The sequence below is a fragment of the Durio zibethinus genome, chromosome 10 (genome assembly GCF_047325235.1).
Source record: "Durio zibethinus cultivar Kanyao isolate XHJ-2024 chromosome 10, ASM4732523v1, whole genome shotgun sequence".
NCBI lineage: Eukaryota > Viridiplantae > Streptophyta > Magnoliopsida > Malvales > Malvaceae > Durio > Durio zibethinus.
The window spans coordinates 3,563,058-3,585,508 of NC_143171.1; the positions used below are offsets into that span (position 1 = coordinate 3,563,058).

The 22,451-nt window shown below is 34.3% G+C and overlaps 4 protein-coding genes across 4 annotated transcripts; 3 read left to right on the forward strand and 1 right to left on the reverse strand.

Moving 5' to 3' along the window:
- Positions 1-32: 32 nt before the first annotated feature.
- LOC111292722 (ABC transporter G family member STR2-like) lies at positions 33-3,247 on the reverse strand. Its single transcript, XM_022885237.2, has 3 exons — positions 2,114-3,247; positions 1,189-1,928; positions 33-1,076 (listed from the first exon to the last, which is right to left on the reverse strand). The coding sequence occupies exons 1-3, from the start codon at positions 2,594-2,596 to the stop codon at positions 95-97; spliced, it is 2,205 nt and encodes a 734-aa protein (XP_022740972.1). The 5' UTR covers positions 2,597-3,247; the 3' UTR covers positions 33-94.
- Positions 3,248-4,804: 1,557 nt separating this feature from the next.
- On the forward strand, positions 4,805-7,935 carry LOC111292023 (endoribonuclease E-like protein). Its single transcript, XM_022884204.2, has 6 exons — positions 4,805-5,039; positions 5,320-5,597; positions 5,938-6,103; positions 6,253-6,497; positions 7,135-7,322; positions 7,418-7,935. The coding sequence occupies exons 1-6, from the start codon at positions 4,853-4,855 to the stop codon at positions 7,638-7,640; spliced, it is 1,287 nt and encodes a 428-aa protein (XP_022739939.2). The 5' UTR covers positions 4,805-4,852; the 3' UTR covers positions 7,641-7,935.
- Positions 7,936-8,497: 562 nt separating this feature from the next.
- LOC111292226 (heat shock 70 kDa protein, mitochondrial-like) lies at positions 8,498-12,075 on the forward strand. The gene is made up of 6 exons (XM_022884484.2): positions 8,498-8,834; positions 9,287-9,360; positions 9,441-9,519; positions 9,637-10,203; positions 10,278-10,898; positions 11,200-12,075. Exons 1-6 carry the CDS (start codon positions 8,760-8,762, stop codon positions 11,824-11,826), a joined length of 2,043 nt encoding a protein of 680 aa, XP_022740219.1. The 5' UTR covers positions 8,498-8,759; the 3' UTR covers positions 11,827-12,075.
- Positions 12,076-13,689: 1,614 nt separating this feature from the next.
- On the forward strand, positions 13,690-19,319 carry LOC111292202 (glycine-rich domain-containing protein 1-like). The gene is given in 10 exon segments (XM_022884455.2): positions 13,690-13,862; positions 13,964-14,141; positions 14,483-14,600; positions 14,701-14,955; positions 15,357-15,812; positions 16,285-16,826; positions 17,633-17,831; positions 18,404-18,559; positions 18,652-18,904; positions 18,907-19,319. Coding segments are annotated over 9 exon segments (2,445 nt in total). The 5' UTR covers positions 13,690-13,862; positions 13,964-13,977; the 3' UTR covers positions 19,209-19,319.
- Positions 19,320-22,451: the final 3,132 nt, after the last annotated feature.

Consider the following 22,451-nt stretch of genomic DNA (forward strand, 5'->3'; position numbering starts at 1 on the left):
ATTTTTTGAGAGGGAAACAAAAAAATGACAATTCACTTTGAACAAAGCAAACGGTTAAGCATTTTCAGCATCATTCTTTTTCCTCTTGATTTTTCTATGTCCTCTGGTTCTTTGATCCAAGACGAAGGATTATATAGAAACAAATCCTATAAAAAGCAGCCCAACCTAACAACATAAGAACATTTTCCCACTTCTTGAATTCTTCAGTACTAATTTTGAGCGAATTTAAGATATCGCATCCAGTTATAGATCTATTGGCTAGATCCTTTCCAAAAGTTTGACGAGTCTGGTACTGGTTCATCAACAGCCCTTCATATGGATATGTCATGGTGGAAATCTTGTTCATCCATTTCCAGTACGCTGGAATGTTATGGCTATTCAAGAAGTAGCCACAGAACAAGAAAAAGAGCGCAGTGAAAGCAATGACTGCTGCGTAACCTAATATATAATTTGGCACCACTGAGCTCACAAACATCACGAATGAGTTGGTTGAAAGAAGGGAGACAAAAAGAACAATAAAGAAATAGTAGAATGGTCCCCTAAGCTCCAAAGCCTTCCAAACAATACAAGCATAGACGACAGCTTGTAGTGCAAGAAAGGGAAGGTATGTGATGAGGCCAGCTATGGTGTAAGCAGAGGCTCTATAGGCATTATGGGAAGTTTCACGAACAAAAATGAAGCGCTCTTGGATGAATGCTGGCACGGCATCATTGGAAGAGAAGAAGAAGAGACAAATAGTGAAGATAAAAAAGCTAAGGCGATTGGTGATGCCTTCCATACTGATTTTGGGGTGCATGAACATTGTGGCCATCATGAAGCCCATAATTGTGAGGACTACGAGTCTGGAGAGAAAAAGCTCAGGTGTGCGCCTAATGTTCGTGAAGTTTCGGCGCATGAGAATCCAAGTTTCTGAGAAGAAGGAATTTGCAAATTTGGGCCCTAGGTGCTGCATTACGGTCTTTGGAGCTACATCCGGAGTCAGGTAATCATTTTCATTGACAGTGTAGTCACTGCTATGAGGTGTCGGCGTCCCTGGAAGGATATCACTTGAGTATGTGTAATAGCCAGGGGATGAACTGCACAATTTCATGGATGCAAAGGATATGAGCATTTCAGCTCATTGTCTCTAAAAACAAAAGATTTGCATCAGAACTTTCAAATTGCCGAAAAATATAACCACTCTATTACCTCATTGGGCTTGGAGCTTTTTGATCAGTACGTTGCCTGGTAGGGGTGAATCTGAGTTGTTGCACTACTCCGATGTGGCGAGCACTCCATGACCTTGATGTATTATTGTAAGGGCTTCTCAAACTACGATCAAAATCACTAACCGATTGTTCACTTACTTGCAAGGGAAGGCGCCTGTCTTTTTTCCCTTCATCACCGCGCCCTTCTATATGAGAGCGGCGGCCACGATTAGCCGGGACTGGTGTTGGTGCAGCCGTTGAAACAGACATTTCCTCTTCTGTTAGTGGTGGTGGTTTTACTCCAGTTCTGGCAAATTCAGCAACTGCCTCAACTCCAAGTTCAGATTGATCATATTCTTGTATCACATCAATAAGGAACTCTATTGCATTTTCACCGTTGGGGACCTTTCTCCCCATTCGATTAATATGTAGAGTGACATCTCGTGGTGATCCTTGATACATGAGCTGGCCACGAGCAAGGATAAGCAGATGATCAAGGAGTAGCTGGATTCTGGATGAGGGTTGGTGAATCGTGAGGATCACAGTACTACCAGAGCGTGCAATGTCCCGCACCTTTTCAATTACACTGTGAGCATTAGTGGAGTCTAGACCTGAAGTTGGCTCATCTAAGAAGAGCAAGGATGGTCCATGAATTATGTCCACACCAATTGAAACTCTGCGGCGCTCACCACCCGAGACTCCTCTAGTCCCAGCATCACCTATATAGGTGTTCCATGAGGACTGCAAGAAAGTAGTTAGAACTTACACCCTCAATTCTTATATTAAACACTGATAAATCAGCAACTTCATGAGAAAGTAGTTTGCTGTTAAATTCGTGAGAATTAGAATTTATGGTCCTGAAACCAATTTTTGCAGGCTACAGATAAGATGAACATAAGAGGTTTGAAAATGGAAACTGTACTTACTGTTAGTCCAAGCTGATCAATCAACTTCTCCACACGCTGCCTCTTCTCCACTCTTGACATCGGTCCTAGTCGAAAATCAGCAGCAAACATCAGTGTCTCATAAACAGTAAGCATTGGAAACAACCTATCATCTTGCATTATATAAGCTGAAGTCCTTTTAATCAAACTTGGACTCATCGCCATTCCATCCGATGACACCGTACCCTTAAGGCTTCCACTAGCAATACGCCCTGCCAAAGCATCCAGGAAAGTGGATTTCCCAGCACCACTAGGCCCCATGACTGCAGTGATGCACCCTTTTGGTGCATACCCGGTAATCTTATGCAACAAGTCCACTTTTTGTCTCAACCATTTCCCTTCTAGCTTGTTCTTCTTGATCACAGTATATGTAAGGCCAGAATACTCAAGCCCTCCAGTCAAATTCACTGGCTTGTTCCTTATATCAATCACTGTATCACTAGCATGACCGTTTCTATGAGCCATATTTTAAGACCAGTAAGGAAACAATATGGTTTTACTTTGGAAAAAATGGTTAAGGCATAGACAAAGGAAACGGAGGAGAATAGTTGAGCAATTTAACTAGTTATAGTCTCCTCCCTGTAGTTGATGAGGTGGCGGGGGAATTAAAAGGAGGAAAGATCATTAGAAAATGACTTTTACAGCTGGTGAGGCAGACATTGGAGGTAGTTCCAAAGTTCTATATGTGCTTTCTTCATTGAAGAATCCGATTCTATTCGTTTTGATCGACAAGAATAAGAAAATGACTTCTTGTAGTCTTCATCCCCTCAATTGGGCTTTAGCATCTTCATCGTGGTGGCTCTGGATTTTCCTTCTCTTTCATGCAATATTCAGCAAATCAACCATACATTACCTTTCCTTTTGAGTGAAATATATTTTCAAAATATACAAATAACTGATTGGCAATATTTCATTAGCAACTGGACTTTTCTGGTTCTGAGGTGTCTCTGGCTGGACTCTGGTGAAGTAAAGAAATAAACCTTTGTTTCCATTGGTAATTGAAGCATTTGCCTTTGCCAGTCAATTTGGCTAAAGATGCCAATATCAACTTAGTTCCGAATAGGGTGTAAAATGGAACTGCCTGTCCATTAATGTTAAAAACTTTTCTTATTAATATTGGAGTTGATGATGCATATTGGCATATTTTGGAATACTATCAAGGAATACTATCAAGTATCATCAATACGATCAAAATATTTTGGAACTGTATGCTGGGTTTGTAGCTAATATTTTGGAATACTTTTGTTCTTGTCTTCTGGTATCAAAGTATAATTGTTTGAGTTTTCATAGGAGAGTGATTTGGACTTTATATATTGATCAACCCTTTGGAGAACTTTGTTTATTACGATCCCAAACCTTTTAATCTTTGCATTTCAAGATAGCATTTGGTATTAATTTTAAAATTATTTTGGTAATTTAAGTATCATGATGATAAGATTATCAAATAATTTGATCTTTAATGATCTTAAATTACTATATTTGGTATAATATTATAAATCATTGCATTTAATATTATATGAAAAATAAATCATATAATTCAAAATATCTAAAATAATCGTGCAAAAAAAATAAAATAGTTAATACTTATTAAATCCATAATTTATAAAATAGTTAAACGTTATTTTATAATAAAAATTATAAAATATAAATCAATTTTGATAAAAATAATTTTTAAAAAATTATTAAATAAATTAATTATATTTTTTTAGTCAATATAAATTTATAATATAAAACATTCTTTAAAATAAGTGATTAAAAAATTATTTTTTAAAAATTTTTAGTAGGCAGCATCTTGAGATAATGTTAATTATATTTTTTGTGATGACAAATTAGTAAGAAAATGATATAAAAAATTAAATTTTTATGGTGATAAAATTTTTTATTTTTTAAGTTGATAATCATATTACTTCTCAAATTAATAATCTTATCACTTAAGTGATTTAAAATCACTGTCACTTAAATTTTTTAAAATTCTTACCAAACAATATAACATAATTACTAAATGTAGATTACCGCAATTTTTAAATATATCATCTATATCAAACACTCTCTAATAATTTTTATATTTGTCAAAATCTTTAGTTTTGTCTAATAGATTCTATTGGAGTGCAAATGTGAAATGATACTTAAAATTTTACAAAACCATTACTCTTTCTTCCAATAGATTGTTGACTATTACACATAAACTTTGATAATCAAAAGCAATATCCTTTATGAAAATATTTAATTGAAACATTAATGAAAAAAAAAACCCTTAAAAATTGAGAATTTTAGTTTGAGATTATTATCTTACATATTTATCTAATTTTATTTTAAATTTTCTAGTCTTACTAATTGTCTAATTTGTTTAGTTGGTTTTCTTTTTTCTCAATAATCTAGGGTTTGTTTTAATTTTATTAAATTTTATAATTTTGACTTATAAAATATACACCCAAGTCTAGTTTTTCATTCTTTTTTTTTTTTTATAAGAGTTTTTATTTTAATTACACCATATTTGTTTTGTCATTTGGATTTCAAAGGGTCCAAAATCCAAAGAAATGGGCTTTGAATAACCAGATGATCCAACATTACAAGACAGATTACAAGTCCAATCAAAACCCAAACCCCAAATCAAAGACATCAGTTTGGACTGGATATACTTATTGCCATGGATCTTAAAATAAGAACAACTTTCTACCTTCCTTCTTCTTTGCTCCATATCTAAGCAGTAACAAAGCAGCAATGTGCAGTCTTTTGGGATTGCAGCCATTGGTCCCTACTAGCTCTAACACTCTCTTATTCTCTTTCAATGGCAAATCAACCCCAACATCTTCTACTTCTCATTTCCCCTGCATACTCAAGCCAAGGAGGAGAAGAAGAAAACAAAGCCACAGCTTTTCTCCCCCTGAAAATCTCTTTTTTAATCTCAGTAAGCATCAAATTACTTCCTTTTTTGCTCTATTCATCTCAGTTTTTTATTCATAGGCTGCTTTCTGTTTCTGGGTATTTCTTATTTTCTTGTTTCATTGCTTTAGTTGTTGTAAAAGAGTTGTTTTTCATTTCTTTTTTGGATTTTTGCCCCTTTTTTATTTAATTATAATAACTGAAACTAAAACCCTACTTTAACTCCACTTTCAGAGGGCAAAGATGAAGTTGAAAATAATGGTTTTATTTATTGGTTACTTAAAAGAAAAAACTGTAATTTTCAGGTCTTCAAGTAAGTAGTGTAGCCAATGCTCAAGTTGAAGAACAAGTGGAGGTTGAAGTTGCAGAAGGTTATACAATGACCCAATTTTGTGATAAAATCATCGATGTCTTTTTGAATGAGAAACCTAGGGTAAAAGAATGGAAAAAGTACTTGATACTAAGGGAAGAGTGGAATAAGTATAGAGAAAGCTTCTATAATCGTTGTCGAACCCGTGCTGACAAAGAGATTGATCCAACTATGAAGCAGAAATTGATTTCTCTGGAGAGCAAGGTGAAGAAGGTATAAACCATGTTTTAATATCACAAAATGTTTGAATTTTGATTATAACTTGTTTGATATGGATGTGTATTATGAATTCTTATGTTTTTTGTGATTTTAGAACTTGAACAAATGAGAAAACTTACTGCAACTAAACATTGTTTTTGTTGGAGACTTAATAGGAACAGATTGGTTTTTGTCAGTATCTAAACAATTAAGATTCATAGCTCTATTTTGTTTCTTTTCCTAACTTCTCTAAAGTAACTAATAATACTCTAAAATGGGGTTATATTTGAATTTAGATACTCCTTTTTGTTTTAGAGATTCTTTTGGTTTTGTGTAATAGGAATGAGCATTGCAGATTGATGATGAAATGGAAAGACACAGTGAACTTCTTAAGGAGATACAAGATAGCCCAACTGATATAAATGCAATAATTACAAGGCGGCATAAAGACTTCACGAATGAATTTTTCTGCTACCTCACTCTGGTTTCAGAAACATATGATAGTCTGGAGGACCGAGATGGTAAACTATGCAGTCTCAATTAATTTGGTGGTTGAAAAGTGGATGCTCTAAGCTGATAGGAAGTGACAATGCCTTCAAAAAGTTAAACATGTGTCTCTTCTTCCTCTCACTTGGTTGAAGTTGGCTTAATTCTATCTATTTTGGCGCAGGGGTGGCCAGACTGGCAGCAAGATGCTTGTCGGCTGTTGGTGCTTATGATAAGACACTGGAGGCTGTGGAGAATTTAGATGCTGCGCAAGCAAAATTCGATGATATACTAAATTCTCCTTCTGTGGATGTGGCATGTGAAAAGATCAAAAGCCTTGCCAAGGCAAAGGATCTTGACTCTTCATTGATTCTGTTGATAAATAGTGCTTGGGCATCAGCAAAGGAGTCCACAACTATGAAGAATGAGGTATTGTCTTTATGGTGGATCTTGGTCTCTTTCTAGAGTTATTGCATCTTAAGAGGATAAAAAAAATTCAATTTACAAGTATATGCTTCTTTTATCTTAATTATTGTTTTTCGTTATTTCTATAAGATCTACTATTATGTTCCTGAGTATTTAAATTGTAGGATATGTTGCAATGGCATGCATGTAAGTCTTTAAATTTAAGCAGAGATAATTGTCAAGTGTTAGAATATAGTACAACAATGATAATGGTACGTTTTAATAAGATATCATAGAGCAAAGAAAATGTATTCACAATGTTGTGCATTGCGTCCAATTAGTACTGAGGATTTAACAAGTATAAGTCTAGAAACTTCATTAGATACAAAAAACTTAAACTGAAGATAATCCATGAAGTGGAGTGTTAAAACCTGATTTCAAGGATTTTTGGAATCAAATATGTGTCCATCATGTATAGATTGCCTCTCAGAAGGTAAATGAAGGCATTTAACATATTTAGGTTCTTAAGTTTAATAAGCCCTGATCACTGTAATGAACACCAAATCTCGATCATCAGAGGGAAAAATATTTGAGCACTATATGCCAGCTACTGCTTGTCTTTTCTATTCTCTTATTTTTCTTCTTCAACATCTAAGTACAGGTTAAAGACATAATGTATCGCTTATACAAAGCCACAAAGAGCAGTCTTAAGAGCATTGCACCAAAAGAGATAAAGTTGCTCAAGCATCTACTGAACATCACAGATCCTGAAGAGCGATTCTCTGCACTAGCAACAGCTTTCTCTCCAGGCAATGAACACGAACCCAAGGATCCTAATGCGTCATATACGTAAGGGTCTTTCTTTCCTCTTCAGATTAAAGTAGTACCTTCAAATTAATGTAGCATGACATATACCTTGTGTTTGCCATTACCTTGTTGAGCAGTACTCCCAAGGAGCTTCACAAGTGGATTAAAATCATGCTGGATGCATACCATCTCAATAAGGAGGAAACTGACATCAAAGAAGCTAAGAAGATGACTCAACCTGTGGTCATACAAAGGCTGTTCATCCTCAAGGAAACGATCGAAGAAGAATACTTGGATCAAAGAACAATGGCATCCGCATCACAGCAAACGGATGATAAAACTGGATCAGAGGATTTATAAACTATGACCTATTTTCATCAATATGTACTAGGACCATCTAGTATCTATTGCCATGTTTTTCTGTTAGAAATGGAACTGAGGTTTTCATGGTGAATCTTTTTATTATGTTGTGATTCATGTAGCTTATGGTAGCCAGACAGTTTTTGTAGTAATTCAGGTAAGGATGTCAATTGGTAGAGTATGGGTAGAGTAAGGAATTTTTTAAATTTATTTTCAAAATTTTATTTTATACTCATCTCTGTACTCATATTCAATAAGTATTTTAAATTTATCTCTACTTTCATTTTTGTGGGTATTTAACAAGTATGCATAATTATTATACTCATAATTAAAAAAAAAAACTAAAAATTAATTTTTTTTTACCTTTTTGAATTTTTAACTTGTATATTTAGATAAATTTTTATAAATATATATTAATATATTTTTCAATAAAAATATATTAATTTTAATTAATCTAAAATAATAATTTATATTATTTAATAAAAATTTTATATATTAAATCTATATCAATATATATATAATGTATGGTATAGGCCGGTACGATATTATTCATTTTCATACTTATATTAAATAAAAATTTAAAATTATACTTATTTTTATATCATTATATAATATTTATTCATATTTTTATTCGAATAAAAAATTGAATTTTTATTTAGGTAGAGATAAACTGCATCTCTAAATTCAGGATAGATGGTCCAGGCCTTAAAATGCTTAGGCAAGGCCCAGTTGCATATCTTTTGGGCTCAAAATATTTAATCAAAACTCTTTTTTTAATGGCTTCAAGAGGCTTTCCAATTTTGTCTAAAGCTTGCCTGATAAAAACAAAGCGGTCAGCCGTAAATTTGATGACGAATGACCCATTCATATGTCTTCATGACTTGTTGCCCACGATCCTCCGAAGCCAACTCCAACTTATGACCGCAGACATGTTCCATTTTATTCCTACTTTACCCTCCAAATCCACCAACAGAATCGTTTTTCTTAAAATAACTTAAGGCTAAAATTGTCATTTAGTTCAAAACCCTTCACTTTAAATAAAAGCCCACCCATACCGTTCCCTAAAACCCTAATACAGTCTTCCAAACTTCCGGAGGGCGTTAATATTTTGATCCTCTCATGGCCGTTTCAGTTCTCCGCCGTGCTTTACAGCGCCGTGAACTTCACTCTGCCTCTCTCTCCGCTTGCAAATCCGTAAGTTTCTCTTTTCTTTATTTAGGGTCTTTTGGGTTTCGCTGTTATTTTCAAAATTTAAGTCTTTTTTTGCTGTCAAAAACCAATGCTTTTTAATTGATATTGGTTTTCTTTTTTCCTTTCCTTTGATTTTATCCGATTTTAAAACTCTGTTATAACTTGATTCCTTAATGGATAAAATTGTAGTCTTTGCCCATTTTTTTATGTTCGTTTAGAGGTCTTAGATTTTATGCTTCTAACACCATCAATGGTTTTTTATTGGTTAGTCAGGAGCTGTTGGATTCGTTATAGCTATAGACTAGGATGTGTTTGTAGTTATGAACTTTTCTGGGTTAATTTTAGTAAACGAATTTGAAATATTGTTGGTAGGGTTCTTTATGTTGAGATATTACTATGTGGACTTATTGTAATTGGCCGTTGAAGCTTACTAGTGACTTTTGTCCTTGTTATAGTTGACTGGAAATGCTAAGAAATCATTGGCTAGCTCTCCACTGGTCAGATGGGCATCTTTGGCAAGACCCTTCAGGTATTCTTATTGTTTCTTCAAAACATTATCCATCTCAATGGCTTGTTGTTTGCTAAGATGTTGTTGTTCCTACAATACAGTGCAAGACCTGTTGGTAATGATGTTATCGGTATTGACTTGGGTACTACCAATTCATGTGTATCAGTGATGGATGGAAAGGTAGATTATTGTTCCCTAGTAATATTATTAATCTTGTTGAAGTATATATTAGATTTCCTTGTAGGGGACTATGTTCTACCCTGATTATTTGAGTCTTTTTTTTTGTGCATTTTGCAGAACGCTAGAGTAATTGAGAATGCTGAAGGTGCTCGAACCACGCCATCAGTGGTTGCCTTCAACCAGCAGGGGGAGCTAGTTGTTGGAACCCCAGCCAAACGTCAGGCTGTGACCAACCCAACAAACACATTTTTTGGAACCAAACGTCTAATTGGAAGACGTTTTGATGATGCTCAGACACAAAAAGAAATAAAGATGGTACCTTACAAGATTGTTAGAGCTCCCAATGGGGATGCTTGGCTTGAAGCCAATGGAAAAACTTATTCCCCAAGCCAGATTGGTGCATTTGTTCTAACAAAGATGAAGGAAACTGCAGAAGCATACCTTGGTAAAACGGTGACCAAAGCTGTCATCACTGTTCCTGCTTATTTTAACGATGCACAAAGGCAGGCCACCAAGGATGCTGGGCGAATTGCTGGGTTAGATGTTGAAAGGATTATCAATGAACCAACTGCCGCTGCGCTTTCCTATGGAATGAATAACAAAGAGGGTATCATAGCAGTATTTGACCTTGGAGGAGGAACTTTTGATGTTTCTATATTAGAAATTTCTAATGGTGTTTTTGAGGTATGCTTCTTTCCTTATTTGACATTTTGTTTATTGTTTGGCTAAGCTGATTTACTTGAGGAACTCTTTACCAGGTAAAAGCGACAAATGGAGACACCTTCTTGGGTGGAGAGGACTTTGACAATGCATTATTAGAGTATTTAGTGAGCGAGTTCAAGAGAACCGATAACATTGATCTCTCAAAGGACAGGCTTGCCCTCCAGAGGCTTCGGGAGGCAGCTGAAAAGGCTAAGATTGAACTGTCATCTACATCCCAAACTGAAATCAACCTTCCATTTATAACCGCTGATGCATCTGGAGCAAAACATTTAAATATAACTCTAACCAGATCCAAGTTTGAGACTCTGGTGAGCAGCTTGATTGAGAGAACTAGAATTCCATGTAAGAATTGTTTGAAGGATGCTGGGATATCCATCAATGAGGTAGATGAAGTATTGCTCGTCGGGGGAATGACTCGTGTACCCAAGGTGCAAGAAATTGTTTCAGAAATTTTTGGTAAGTCTCCAAGCAAGGGGGTTAATCCTGATGAGGCAGTTGCAATGGGAGCTGCTATTCAAGGTGGTATCCTTCGAGGTGATGTTAAGGAGCTGCTTCTGTTGGATGTAACTCCTCTGTCACTTGGTATTGAAACTCTTGGTGGAATTTTCACTAGGTTGATCAACAGAAATACAACTATCCCTACGAAAAAATCACAGGTCAGTGTTATGATACATTATATGTTGTGTCAGATATATTGGAGAGTAAAACAACTTTTCTGGTATTGTTTAAAAGTAGAAGGTGAATATGTTGTTCCAATAGACATTGTATAGTAATACATATGGTATCCTGCAACAATATTGAAAAGAATGTTTTGCCAATACACATGCATTTGTGCTCAATTGAATCTTGCCTTCTTGTGTAGATAAGTGTTATTGCCTTGTAAAATGATAGCCTAGTCTTTTTGCTAGCTGGTATTGATGGGTAATTTTAAGTTTTTAACAATCCTTTATACTGCAGGTTTTCTCTACTGCAGCAGACAACCAGACTCAGGTTGGAATTAAAGTTCTTCAAGGTGAACGTCACCTGGCAGCTGACAATAAGATTTTGGGTGAGTTTGATCTTGTTGGTATTCCACCTGCACCTAGAGGGTTGCCCCAAATTGAAGTCACATTCGACATAGACGCCAATGGGATTGTAACTGTTTCTGCTAAGGATAAGGCAACTGGAAAAGAGCAGCAGATCACAATCCGATCATCTGGTGGTCTTTCAGAGGATGAGATTGAGAAGATGGTCAAGGAGGCTGAATTGCATGCTCAGAGAGATGAGGAGAAAAGAACTTTGATTGACTTGAGAAACAGTGCTGACACAAGCATATACAATATTGAGAAGAGCTTGAATGAGTACAGAGACAAGATTCCCAACGAGATTGCATCAGAGATAGAGTCTGCTGTGGCAGATTTGAAGAAGGCAATGGCTGGGGAGAATGCAGATGAAATCAAGGCCAAACTGGATGCTGCAAATAAGGCTGTTTCAAAGATAGGAGAGCACATGAGTAAGGGTTCTGGCTCTGCCGGTGGTTCCGCTGGAGGATCCTCCGTCGATGATCAGACCCCAGAAGCAGAATATGAGGAGGCCAGGAAATAAAAGCTTGACGGTTAAGTACACATGATGCCTGACATATTTTTACAATTATTAATTTTATCATCATTTTGGCAAAAGCTTGTACCTACATTAGTTTGATGTCATAAAAAAAACTCACAGGTATTGTGGGTGCAATTCTTATAACATTATTATTTGTCAGTAGGTTTGTATGCTCATTTTTGCAGTTTATTCCTATGAAGGAAACTTTTTTATCTGCAAGTTGAACTCACAACTTGCCTTTATTCTGCTTAATGTCAGGTTTTTTATGTTAAAATGGTCCTGTTTACCAATGAGATCTAGAGGTGCTTTTGATTAATAAGTTCATTTCAACCGCAATCTCAATGTTAAACAAGGGAAAATTTTGAGCTTATGATAAAAAAGAGGCCAAAACTCTTTAAAGTTGTGTTGGCTGTTGAAAAATACTTTTAGAAGATAAAATTATTTTTATATCTTTATAACTTTAAAATTTTATTATATATTTTTTTAATATTACTTTTTAAAATTTTAATATATAAATAATAAATATTTTAATTTTTAAATGATATTTTTTCTATTCATATTTTTAAATACGCTTTTTAAATCAAATTTTTTTAAATCACATCAACATTGTTAAATTAGGTTGAAGTGTATTTGAAAATGGAGCTTATACTAATTGATCGAATTAAGGAAAGAAAATTGTTGTTTCGGACCTTTTGAGCTGTGGATTCATCATTACCCGCCATGAAAAAGTTGAGAGAGAGATCAAGAACATTGTTTTTAACACTTTTTGATGGAAGATCAGTTATCTTCTTCAAAAAGATAAAAGGTTAGGAAAAAAAAAAAAAACTCATGGCTTTTGCATTTGAAATGAGCCAAGCAATGTACTGCACATCACTTTCTGTACTAAAATGCCTCTTCCCTCCACTGGTGTTTCGTACGCGAAAGAAATCGACTATTTAAGCAACATCATTCATCATCGTGCCAAGCGGTTGGATTTACGTAGTTAAAATAATTTTAAATATAATACGATAATATAATATAAAATATATAAATATCAAATATCAAATTTATGTAATTTAAAATTTTAATAAAAATTAAAAATATATTTTTTATTTTTATATTGATACAAATAATAATATATAATTTTTATATAAAGCATAATATAAATATATAAATCATTAATATTTTATATATCACAAATACATAATATTATTACATTTAAATCTGTATTTTTTTTGTAAAAAAAAATCAGAAGTAGATAATTATTTAATTTTTTAGATTAAAATAAAATATATCATATTTGATCGTGCATTCGAAATAATTTTAATAAATAATATTCGATAAAATTTGAATTTAAAATTTTTTTATCAATAAAAATAAATTTTTATCAATTGAACTAATTATTTATTGATAAATCTAAATATGTATTTGCTTGCCTTTTTAATTGCTCAATTCTCAATCTATTATTAAAAAAAAAAAAAAAGAAAAAGGCTAATAATTGTTGCCATCTTCCTGTCTTCTATCCATATATTTTTCCCACCTAATGAAATTGAAACAAGGCCTAGTCAGGCCTAGTCAATGCATATTAATCAACTAATAAAATTTGTAGCATAAGAAAACTTTTTTCATTTTAAAATTTTTTTCATTTTTGTACTAATTTTGAGAATTCTAAAAGAAACAACCCTACATTGGATCACAAGTTTATAAAAATCTCAAAACTAGGTTTTTGTTCAATTATGTTTACAAAGGTTCTATTTCTTTGTATTTTCCTTCTTACTTCTTAGAAAATCATAATAAAAGAAAATTTTTATGAAGTTATGATAAAGACGCCAAAATTTAATTTCTTATAATATAAAAAAAATCCTTATCAATGATATACCAATATTTGTTTATTTCTGAATTTGTTTTCTTCCACATTTTCCAAACAAAAGAAAAAACATGGAAAGTGCATTGAGAGAAATAAAAAAAATTGAAGCATATTTACTTTTCATATTTAACTCGGCATAGAAGCCAACTTGAAATACATTTCTTTCCAGGCGGTTGCCTGACTTTTCTTTCCGGTACTCTTTATAGAATTTTGTCAGTTATAAGATTAAACTATAATTTTTGTGATGGGTTTTTTTTTTTTTTTTTTTTTTTTATTGATGGGGTTGTTTGTTAGGTGGGAATTAAGAGATGGAAATGGAAAAAGAGCAAGAATTGGAATGGGTTGAGGCGCAAAAGATAGAGGTAAGCTTGGACCTTGCGGCTGCAGCCAAGAAGCAGCTTGAATTTCTTGCTGCTGTGGATAGGAATCGTTGGCTCTACGATGGTCCTACTCTCCAAAGAGCTATTTACAGGTTATCACTTTCACAATTCAATTTTCTTGATTGTTTCAACTTTTTTCTTGCTAGAATCATCATTTTCCCATTTTCAAATTCTGGGTCTCTTTTGGGGGTTGGATGGTGTTGGTATGGATTTTTGGTTCTTGGTTGTCTTTTATATGTTTACTTGGCAATGACTTTCCTTGCATTATACTGATGTTCATATTCTTTATGATTTTGCAAGTTTTTCATTTGATTCGTGGTATAAACTCAATCTGTTTCATGCTTTTACTATGATTCCTGGGAAATAGATTACTAAGCACTTTTTATGTACATATTGAATGGAAGTTTGACTTTTTCAGATATGTTAATTTCAGGTACAATGCTTGCTGGCTTCCCTTACTTGCCAAATATTATAAGGAAGAGATTTTGGAAGGGCCTCTGGTTGTTCCTCTCGATTGTGAATGGATTTGGCATTGTCACAGGCTAAATCCAGTATGCCTCTAAACTGAAAATTACTAGTGTAAGAAATTTTGTTTCTCTTGGCCTGTTTATTTTTACTTGCTAAGCTGGATTTCCTTTATTTGTGTTTCAGGTTCGTTACAAGACTGACTGCGAGGAACTTTATGGGAGGATCCTTGACAACTCTAATGTTGTATCTTCTCTTGAAAGCACATGTAAAAGGAAAACAGAAGAAATTTGGAGTAGACTTTATCCAGATGAACCTTATGACTTTGACTTGACCAAAGCATTATCTGAAAATGCCTCTGAAACACTTTCTGGACTTGAAAAGCACACTAAATATGATCTAATTTCAGCTGTTAAAAGACAGAGTCCTTTCTTTTATCAGGTAATAATGAGGAAGATCATTTTTAGTTTTCAAAGTTGTGATTTTTGTATCTCATACTTTTGACGGTTAGATAATGTTAAAGTAATTACTCTGCCAATTTGTGATATCTTTAACAGAGATTAGAAGATGAGTTGATAGTCAGTAGAGAGACTAAAATAGTAAAAAAGTAGACCTAGTAGAAACTGAGAAAATCATGCATGTGGCTCTCACGATATCCATTGTCAGGTTGAAGCTTTATGCAATGCTAAGTATTTTGTTTCGTTCTGAGCACGTATTGAATTAGGAAATCACTTTACATGATAGATCACAGTTTAGCCACACAAATTTCAAGATTTAGCTTCTCAAGTTTGCCATATTTCAATTCTTCTTGGCAATCTTCCTGATCTTTTTTTCTATGACAGGTGTCCAGAGCCCATATGAACAATGATATCTTTATTGAAGGAGCTGTAGCCAGATATAAGGGTTTCCTTCATCTTATCAAAAGAAATCGAGAGAAGTCCATAAAGCGCTTTTGTGTTCCAACTTATGACATTGACCTTATTTGGCACACCCACCAGTTGCATCCTGTCTCTTACTGCAAAGATTTGAATAAAGCACTTGGCAAGATATTGGAGCATGATGATACAGACTCAGACAGAACTAAGGGGAAAAAACTTGATGTTGGATTTTCTGGCACTACTAAACAGTGGGAAGAGACTTTTGGCATAAGGTACTGGAAGGCAGGGGCCATGTATAGAGGGAGTTCTCCATCTCCCATATCGGCCATTTCTTGCATTCCTGACATTTTGACTAAGGAAGTACATTCCACAAATGAGTTTCCGAAAATTATTAAGCTTCCTGAGATGAGGGTTTTAGAGGTAGTTATTGATAACTTTTTCCCTTGCATTTGATGAAATAAAAGACATGCTATCATCTGCCATTTTCGTGTTCTTGTATCTGCATTCTTACCATTCTTGATACATGCTATAATTTCTTGGCAACTTTCTGTGTGCCATCTCTTTTGAAGACAAAAAACGGTGCCATGTCCTGGTTGAATTTTTACTTAAAACAGGGGAAGCTATATAACTTAGAAACGTTAGATCACAACTTATACCTAAATCATAATTAGTTTAAAAGATGATTGAATAGCATAACTGCTGATATGAATTCTATAATCCACATTTTTAAAGCCATTACTTTTCTTCTGCAAGTAAATGCCACTTATTGTCAACTCGATTTGATTGTACTAAATTACTCATAGTTTCTGGGTTTTTCCTATATTTAGTCTGGAACAGGATGATTGATTCTGCTATCATATTTTAAAGGTCTTTTCATCATTATGCTTTTCAGGTCCTTTTGGAGTTTGTAGGAGTTAAGAACTTGCCACATGAGAAAAAGGGAAACCATTTTGTCTTGTTTAGTAAAACCCAACCTGATGTGTTCTTTAACACTAAGCAGAAACTGACTATTTTATCTGAGTCTGGGCAGAAACAAGTTGCTTCATTTCAGTGTGAACCTACAGGCGAACTGCTTTTTGAACTTGTATCACATTCAGCTTCCAATATACCAGGAATAAAGAAGTTCAAAACTTTAGGTGCTGCTTCACTCTCTATACGAGAGTTTCTAGTTCCAGTTTCTAAACTTGCTGTGGAGAAATGGTTGGACTTAGTGCCCACTTTAGGAAATGGATCTTCAAAACCAATTTGCCTGCGTGTTGCTGTTTCATTTACAGTTCCTACAATAGCACCGCATGTACTTCACATGGTTCAATCCCGTCCTTTTTCAAAAGTTTCTTGTTTCCAACTTCCTCTAGCTGGAAAAGTCCCAGCTGGTAAGACTTGCACAAGTGTCATTGATGAAACTCAAGCTGAGGTGATAAGACTCCAAATGAGGTATACTTACATTTACATCCAAATTTTATGCTGGCAAGCAACTTTAAGCATATCTTCCATGTACTTTTGTGTGTTATTAAATACTTGTATCACTGTCTGTGCATTTGCATCTTTATCTCTTCTGCGTCTGTTTGTGCACATAAGGACGTATATAGAACAGTTAAACTTGCTGATATGTTTTTGTTTTTTTAATGGTAATAATAACAGACACATGTAATGGATAACTCAACAAATATTTGAGTGGGAACGTTCTGTGGACATGCTATTAACACTGCACACTCACATATAGATTCAATCTGATGCTGGAATTTCCTACTTGTTTTATTCTAATCTCTAAAATCAGAAATTCTGCAGTTTCCATAGTGACTCCTTGGCTGTGCTGTTTACTGTTGGTCAAGCTTTAAAATATTAAAACACAATTATGCTATACTATTCCCATAAGAGCTCTCACTTTTCCTAGAATTCAAAAGAAAGGTTTATATTGACCAGTCAGTTATTTGCTTTCCACTGGATAACCTGTAATTTGCTTATCTTACAAAGTATTGTTCAACTTGTAAATCTATTTCTCATGATGAAATTCAAGACGTACAAACAATTTTTAGGATTTTTTACTATAATTTATTTGTTTAGGATATTAAATGTCCTTGATTCAAGGATTTATGTTCATTGACCTTTATGTCAAAGGCATGATAGTTCTTTGAAAAACATATTGTAGTGCCTATGCATCTTTCTGTCTGCTCACCATTGTTAGTTGCAAGATATGTAATGTTTAGCAGTAATTTTAACATTTGGGGGCTTGATTATAGAGAATCTGGAAAGCCAAAGATGAAAGAAAACTGCCGCTCAAGGAAGCAAGTAATTGGTATCACAAAGCATGGTGAAACACATGTTGTAGCAGAGCTTCTTGGGACTCATTGGTCTTTGATGGATTCTGAATGTGTCCTTCAGAATACAGAAGAAGTTAGTAAAAATGGTCATCTCTTTGATCTCAAAGGCAATAGGATGGTATGCATCCATTTATTTCCTCATTATATACAAATCTCTTAGAATATTGCAAAATTTCTTCTCTGACATCCATATGGCCTGAAAGCATTATTTTAGACTGTGTCACAACATTATCACCCTATTGTCAAATCCTAGTAAAGCTTTCATTTTGGCAACTAAAGTGTAAAGTATTAAAGGTTGTTGTTTTTATCTCAACTGCCAACTTGATCCCACCTAGAAGCTCACGTATACCACATACCTGCATATGTATGTTTGCGCACACAAGCATCCCCTACATGTCATATAGGACATTTAATATATCTTGAATTTACTAGAAGTTTGCATGATTGGCTACCGGAATCATTCATTCACTTCTTGCACAGTGCTTGTGGAGATCATATTACGTATTTTATTGTTTCTTTCTTTGAATTTTCTCTGCCCAAGTGTTTACGTGTATTAGTTGTACGTATACATGATATATGTTGTATCTAATCTTCTTACTGAAATACTTACTAGTAAATTTTCAATTAAACTTCCCATTGTTTTTATTATCGTACTAAATTTTATCAACTGAACTTACCTTCTTTGAACAGGTAAAGGTTTTTCTTGGCAGAAAACTGGATTATGAGCCCAAACATCGTGAGAAGCAGAGGAATGAAGGTGACTTTATGACTGCAGTTGAATTTTCTGCAGAACATCCATATGGAAAAGCAGTTGCATTGCTTGACTTAAAATCTGGATGTCTGAGGGTAGGTTAGCTATTAATTAGACATACAAATATGCAATCATAAAAGAAGAATTTATCACTTACTGCTTCTACCTTTTAATTAAAAATGAATAGGCAAAGGAGGAATGGTTTGTTTTGCCTGGATTGATATCAGCGTTTATACTTTCTCATATTTTAAAGAGGAAAGGACACATTGGCTTGACCATTGATGGCAAAAGTACGAAAGAGATGGACAGTGCAACACAGAAGGAAAATGTTGAGAATGACCAGCATGACAACCTGACTGCCTCCATAGAAACTGAAGTCAATTCAGACAATGACGTGACCTTAGAAAATACAATGATACCCAAAAAAGATGGTTCATGCAATGGGATTATGGAGGTGAGAAAGGAAATGCAGTAAAAAGTGGTGGTTGGGTTGGTTGTGGTGCAGGCTGTGTAAACATGGTGAAGAGTAGTGGCTGTGGTGGTTGTGGAAGCATGGTGAATAGCAGTGGCTGTGGTGGTGGGTGTAGTGAAGGTTGTGGAACCAGGGTGAGGAACAGTGGCTGCGGCGTTTGTGGTGGGTGTGGCAGTGGCAACAATATAAAAACTAGTGGTGAAACCGGAAATTTGGTAGAAAGTAATGGGTGTGAAAATCCCCCATACATGGAGGAGGCTATAAAAGCTTGATGTCTGTGGAAGTAAATATTAGCAAGTATTCGCTGCATCTTGATGTTATCCTAGCAAGTTTTGCATGACTCGTGCACAGCACTTGTCCAGGAAATAATTGCATTTAGTGAAGTCTGTGTCCTTACATTGTTTCTGTTTCTTCTGATTCTCAATTGGGTATATAGTTTCCTACAACAATAAACGTCCTTGGGGAATGTATTACAATACCCTGTGATACTACTATCCAAAAGTTCTAGTTAATGGTGATTTTCAGTGATTATCTAATCTGCTATTTCTCTTTGAATTTGAAGTCCTCTCATGATTTTAAAAGCTTCGTACCCTTTTTGTAATAATGAAACTCAGCATAAAGTATGCATTTTTAATGTAGAACTTTTGTACAATGAAGCATGACAATGGCTCTTATTGCGCCAGCAAAGCAACTGTTCTATGCCTCTTGTTGTTCATTTTCAACTTGCCTTGCTATGAAGGTAAGCAATGTAGAGATGTTTGTGACATAACTAACTTGAAAAGGAGTTGTAATTATTAGCAATTGCAGTGCGGTTAAGGTTAGTTTAGGTCAAGGTTCAAATTCCTTTACCCCTTTGATCTTAGTTTAATTGTAACCTCTTTGATTTTTGGACTTCAGCTCAATTGACCATGTCCTCACTTTTTAAAGATGAGAATGTCGTTGATCTAAAATTCAATTCCGTTACTTACAATCTTGCTTGACCATTTTCACTTCATCAGGATGCAGTCTTCATGTCAGAGCTCATAAAAGGACAGTAAAAGCAACAACTTCAATACGCTTAAAAAGGGGTGGTTGAGATCCGCCTTTATTACAATCTTAAATGGTGTTAGGTTTATGTTGCTATTTGACTGCCTGCTATCAAACAATACCTGTTACAACTTATAACTACATGGTATTTACAACTTAACTAATAGCCTAATTGTGAAAATGAAAGAATTCATTGTATTCTGATCTTCATCTAATCAACATTAACATTAATTTAATTCTGTTGGCTATGTTATAAATCAAACTTCAGGGTCACATGGAATTGTTGATTTCTTCATTGTTACCACTTGTTTAAAGGGTTTGCTTGGTGATCAACAGCCTTCTTGATGTTAGAAATGAATAGTTTGCCCAGCCCATCTGTTACCCTTGTAAATGGCTCCAACTCTTAACAATTCCATCAATGATAATGGAGTTAAGAACATAATTTAAGATGATGCTTGAGCTGTTGACAAAATGGTAGCCACAACTTTGGAATTTTCTCCCTCGATTTAATATCCTGATTTAACACCGAGCTATAATAAACAGGGAATCGGATACCCACATGAGAAATGTTGAGTTTTGTGTGGCTAAAACCTTTCCTTCTAAAATAATGACAGATAAGATTACTCAACACAACAGGTTTGACTAGCAAACATTGCAAATTTTGCAACCTCAGACAATGGCTGCATGGCCAGGTCCAACACCACACGAGGAATAAAGATCTTGCCTAAGCCCTACGCATCCATCTATCATGCTTATCTCTGCTTGACTTTCTTTTTCGCTTTGGATGATCTAAATTTAGCTTCTTATTTGGATTAATAACAAATATTTGAGTACAAGAGGGGTTTGCTTCCACAAAAAGTCCAGCATTTCATACTCATTTCAAGTTGAAGCGATTTAGGGTCCACGAAGTATTAACTTTTATAAGATTAAAAATAGTAATAAAAATTATTATAATTATAATTAAAAAATTTTAATAAAAAAAACTATGTTAAATTAATTTCATTAAAATTAACATTTAAATTCAATTATATGCATCTCAATAGGTACAGTTACAGCCCAAAATGGGCTTAATCAATAATTATTTTATTGACTTCTTCTGTATTTAATCAGCTAATGACCCCACAGTTCTGGAAAAACTTCTGAAATTTTTTCAACTCAATAATCTGAACCACCAATGTCCTTTTCATTACCCCCACAATTAACTCTTCTTTCCATTTTCTTGGTGATGACATAGAACACTAAAACCAACTTAATTTCTTAAAATGATTTTAATTTCTGAACTCCAGAGAAACAATGAATGGAAAAAGAATAAATTTCTTTTCTGGGACGTTTGGTTTATCTCTTCAGTGTAATTATTAAAAAAAAAAAAAGTCTGGAGACTAGATTACCGGAAGCATATTGTCTTCATTTCTTAACAGAATTACAAGGATAAAAGGCACAGCAACTTCAAGGAATGACCTAGAAGTCCAAACCACAAAATAAAAAACACATACCAATATTATTATTATTGTAAATTACTAAACAGATTCCATAAGATCAACATCACTCCATTACACTGTCTTCATACATATATATCACAATAAACATAGAAGTGAAATTTCGGATGCAGTGCAATTACAGATATTATCAGGTCACCAAGATGATGGATGGATCACAGCAACATTCATCGATGAGAAAGCAGCAACACAAAGCTGCAAGACTGCAAACCAAAAATTTTGAATGAAATCAAAACATCAAAACTTAAAATTCTCTAAATTGAAGTATTGAACCATGAAAATAAATCATGCTAACAAATAATATAAAATGAAAAAATGAAAAGTAGAGGACATATGTGAAGAAGAAATACCAGCCCTCAAGGAATCCAGGCTCTCGTCTTGGTGGTGGAGCATAATATTGTGGTGGTGCCATCACTGGAGGCCCTTGATAATAACCTGGTAACCAAAAATTCAGACATTAATAAACATATTACTTACAACAAGACATATACATAAAAACACAACAAAAAAGAAACCCATAATTTTTCTTTAATCCAAGGGAAACACCAAGAAAAGAAAAAGATCCAGAAGTTCTTAAAACATCAAACAGAATCCCATGACCATAAACATAACAACTGGAAGGAAAGAAAAAAAAGGGTTACAACTACAAGCTTCATAATCCGAATATATAAAGCAAATTTTAATGTAAAACTTTGCAAGTAAAGCAAAAACTGAGAAGATAACACCTTTGCATACTGTAAAAAAAAAAAAGAAACAAAAGGGAAACCAGGAAAAAGTGTACCTTGAGCAGGGTAGGGATAAGCATACTTGGGGCCACTCATATTTGCAAACTGAAAAGAAACACACAAAAAAGACAAAGGTTTTAGCTGACTATGTATCAGAAATTGGCTGGGAAGAAGCAGTTTGCAGTGTGTTTGTTGGGGTTTTATATGTCAAAAGAGTAAAGATTTCAATCTGCTTTTTTTGGGTGGTTAAGTCTATATTTTGCATCGT

Excerpts from the sequence above, each read along its gene's own strand:
- LOC111292722 (XM_022885237.2), bottom strand. The coding sequence starts at position 2,596 with ATGGCTCATAGAAACGGTCATGCTAGTGATACAGTGATTGATATAAGG. Across the intron at positions 1,929-2,113 it reads TTGATCAGCTTGGACTAACA|TCCTCATGGAACACCTATAT; the intron begins GTAAGTACAGTT and ends ACTTTCTTGCAG. Across the intron at positions 1,077-1,188 it reads AAAGCTCCAAGCCCAATGAG|TTCATCCCCTGGCTATTACA; the intron begins GTAATAGAGTGG and ends GAAATTGTGCAG.
- LOC111292023 (XM_022884204.2), top strand. The coding sequence starts at position 4,853 with ATGTGCAGTCTTTTGGGATTGCAGCCATTGGTCCCTACTAGCTCTAAC. Across the intron at positions 6,104-6,252 it reads TAGTCTGGAGGACCGAGATG|GGGTGGCCAGACTGGCAGCA; the intron begins GTAAACTATGCA and ends ATTTTGGCGCAG. Across the intron at positions 7,323-7,417 it reads GATCCTAATGCGTCATATAC|TACTCCCAAGGAGCTTCACA; the intron begins GTAAGGGTCTTT and ends CTTGTTGAGCAG.
- LOC111292226 (XM_022884484.2), top strand. The coding sequence starts at position 8,760 with ATGGCCGTTTCAGTTCTCCGCCGTGCTTTACAGCGCCGTGAACTTCAC. Across the intron at positions 8,835-9,286 it reads CTCTCTCCGCTTGCAAATCC|TTGACTGGAAATGCTAAGAA; the intron begins GTAAGTTTCTCT and ends TCCTTGTTATAG. Across the intron at positions 9,520-9,636 it reads TATCAGTGATGGATGGAAAG|AACGCTAGAGTAATTGAGAA; the intron begins GTAGATTATTGT and ends TGCATTTTGCAG.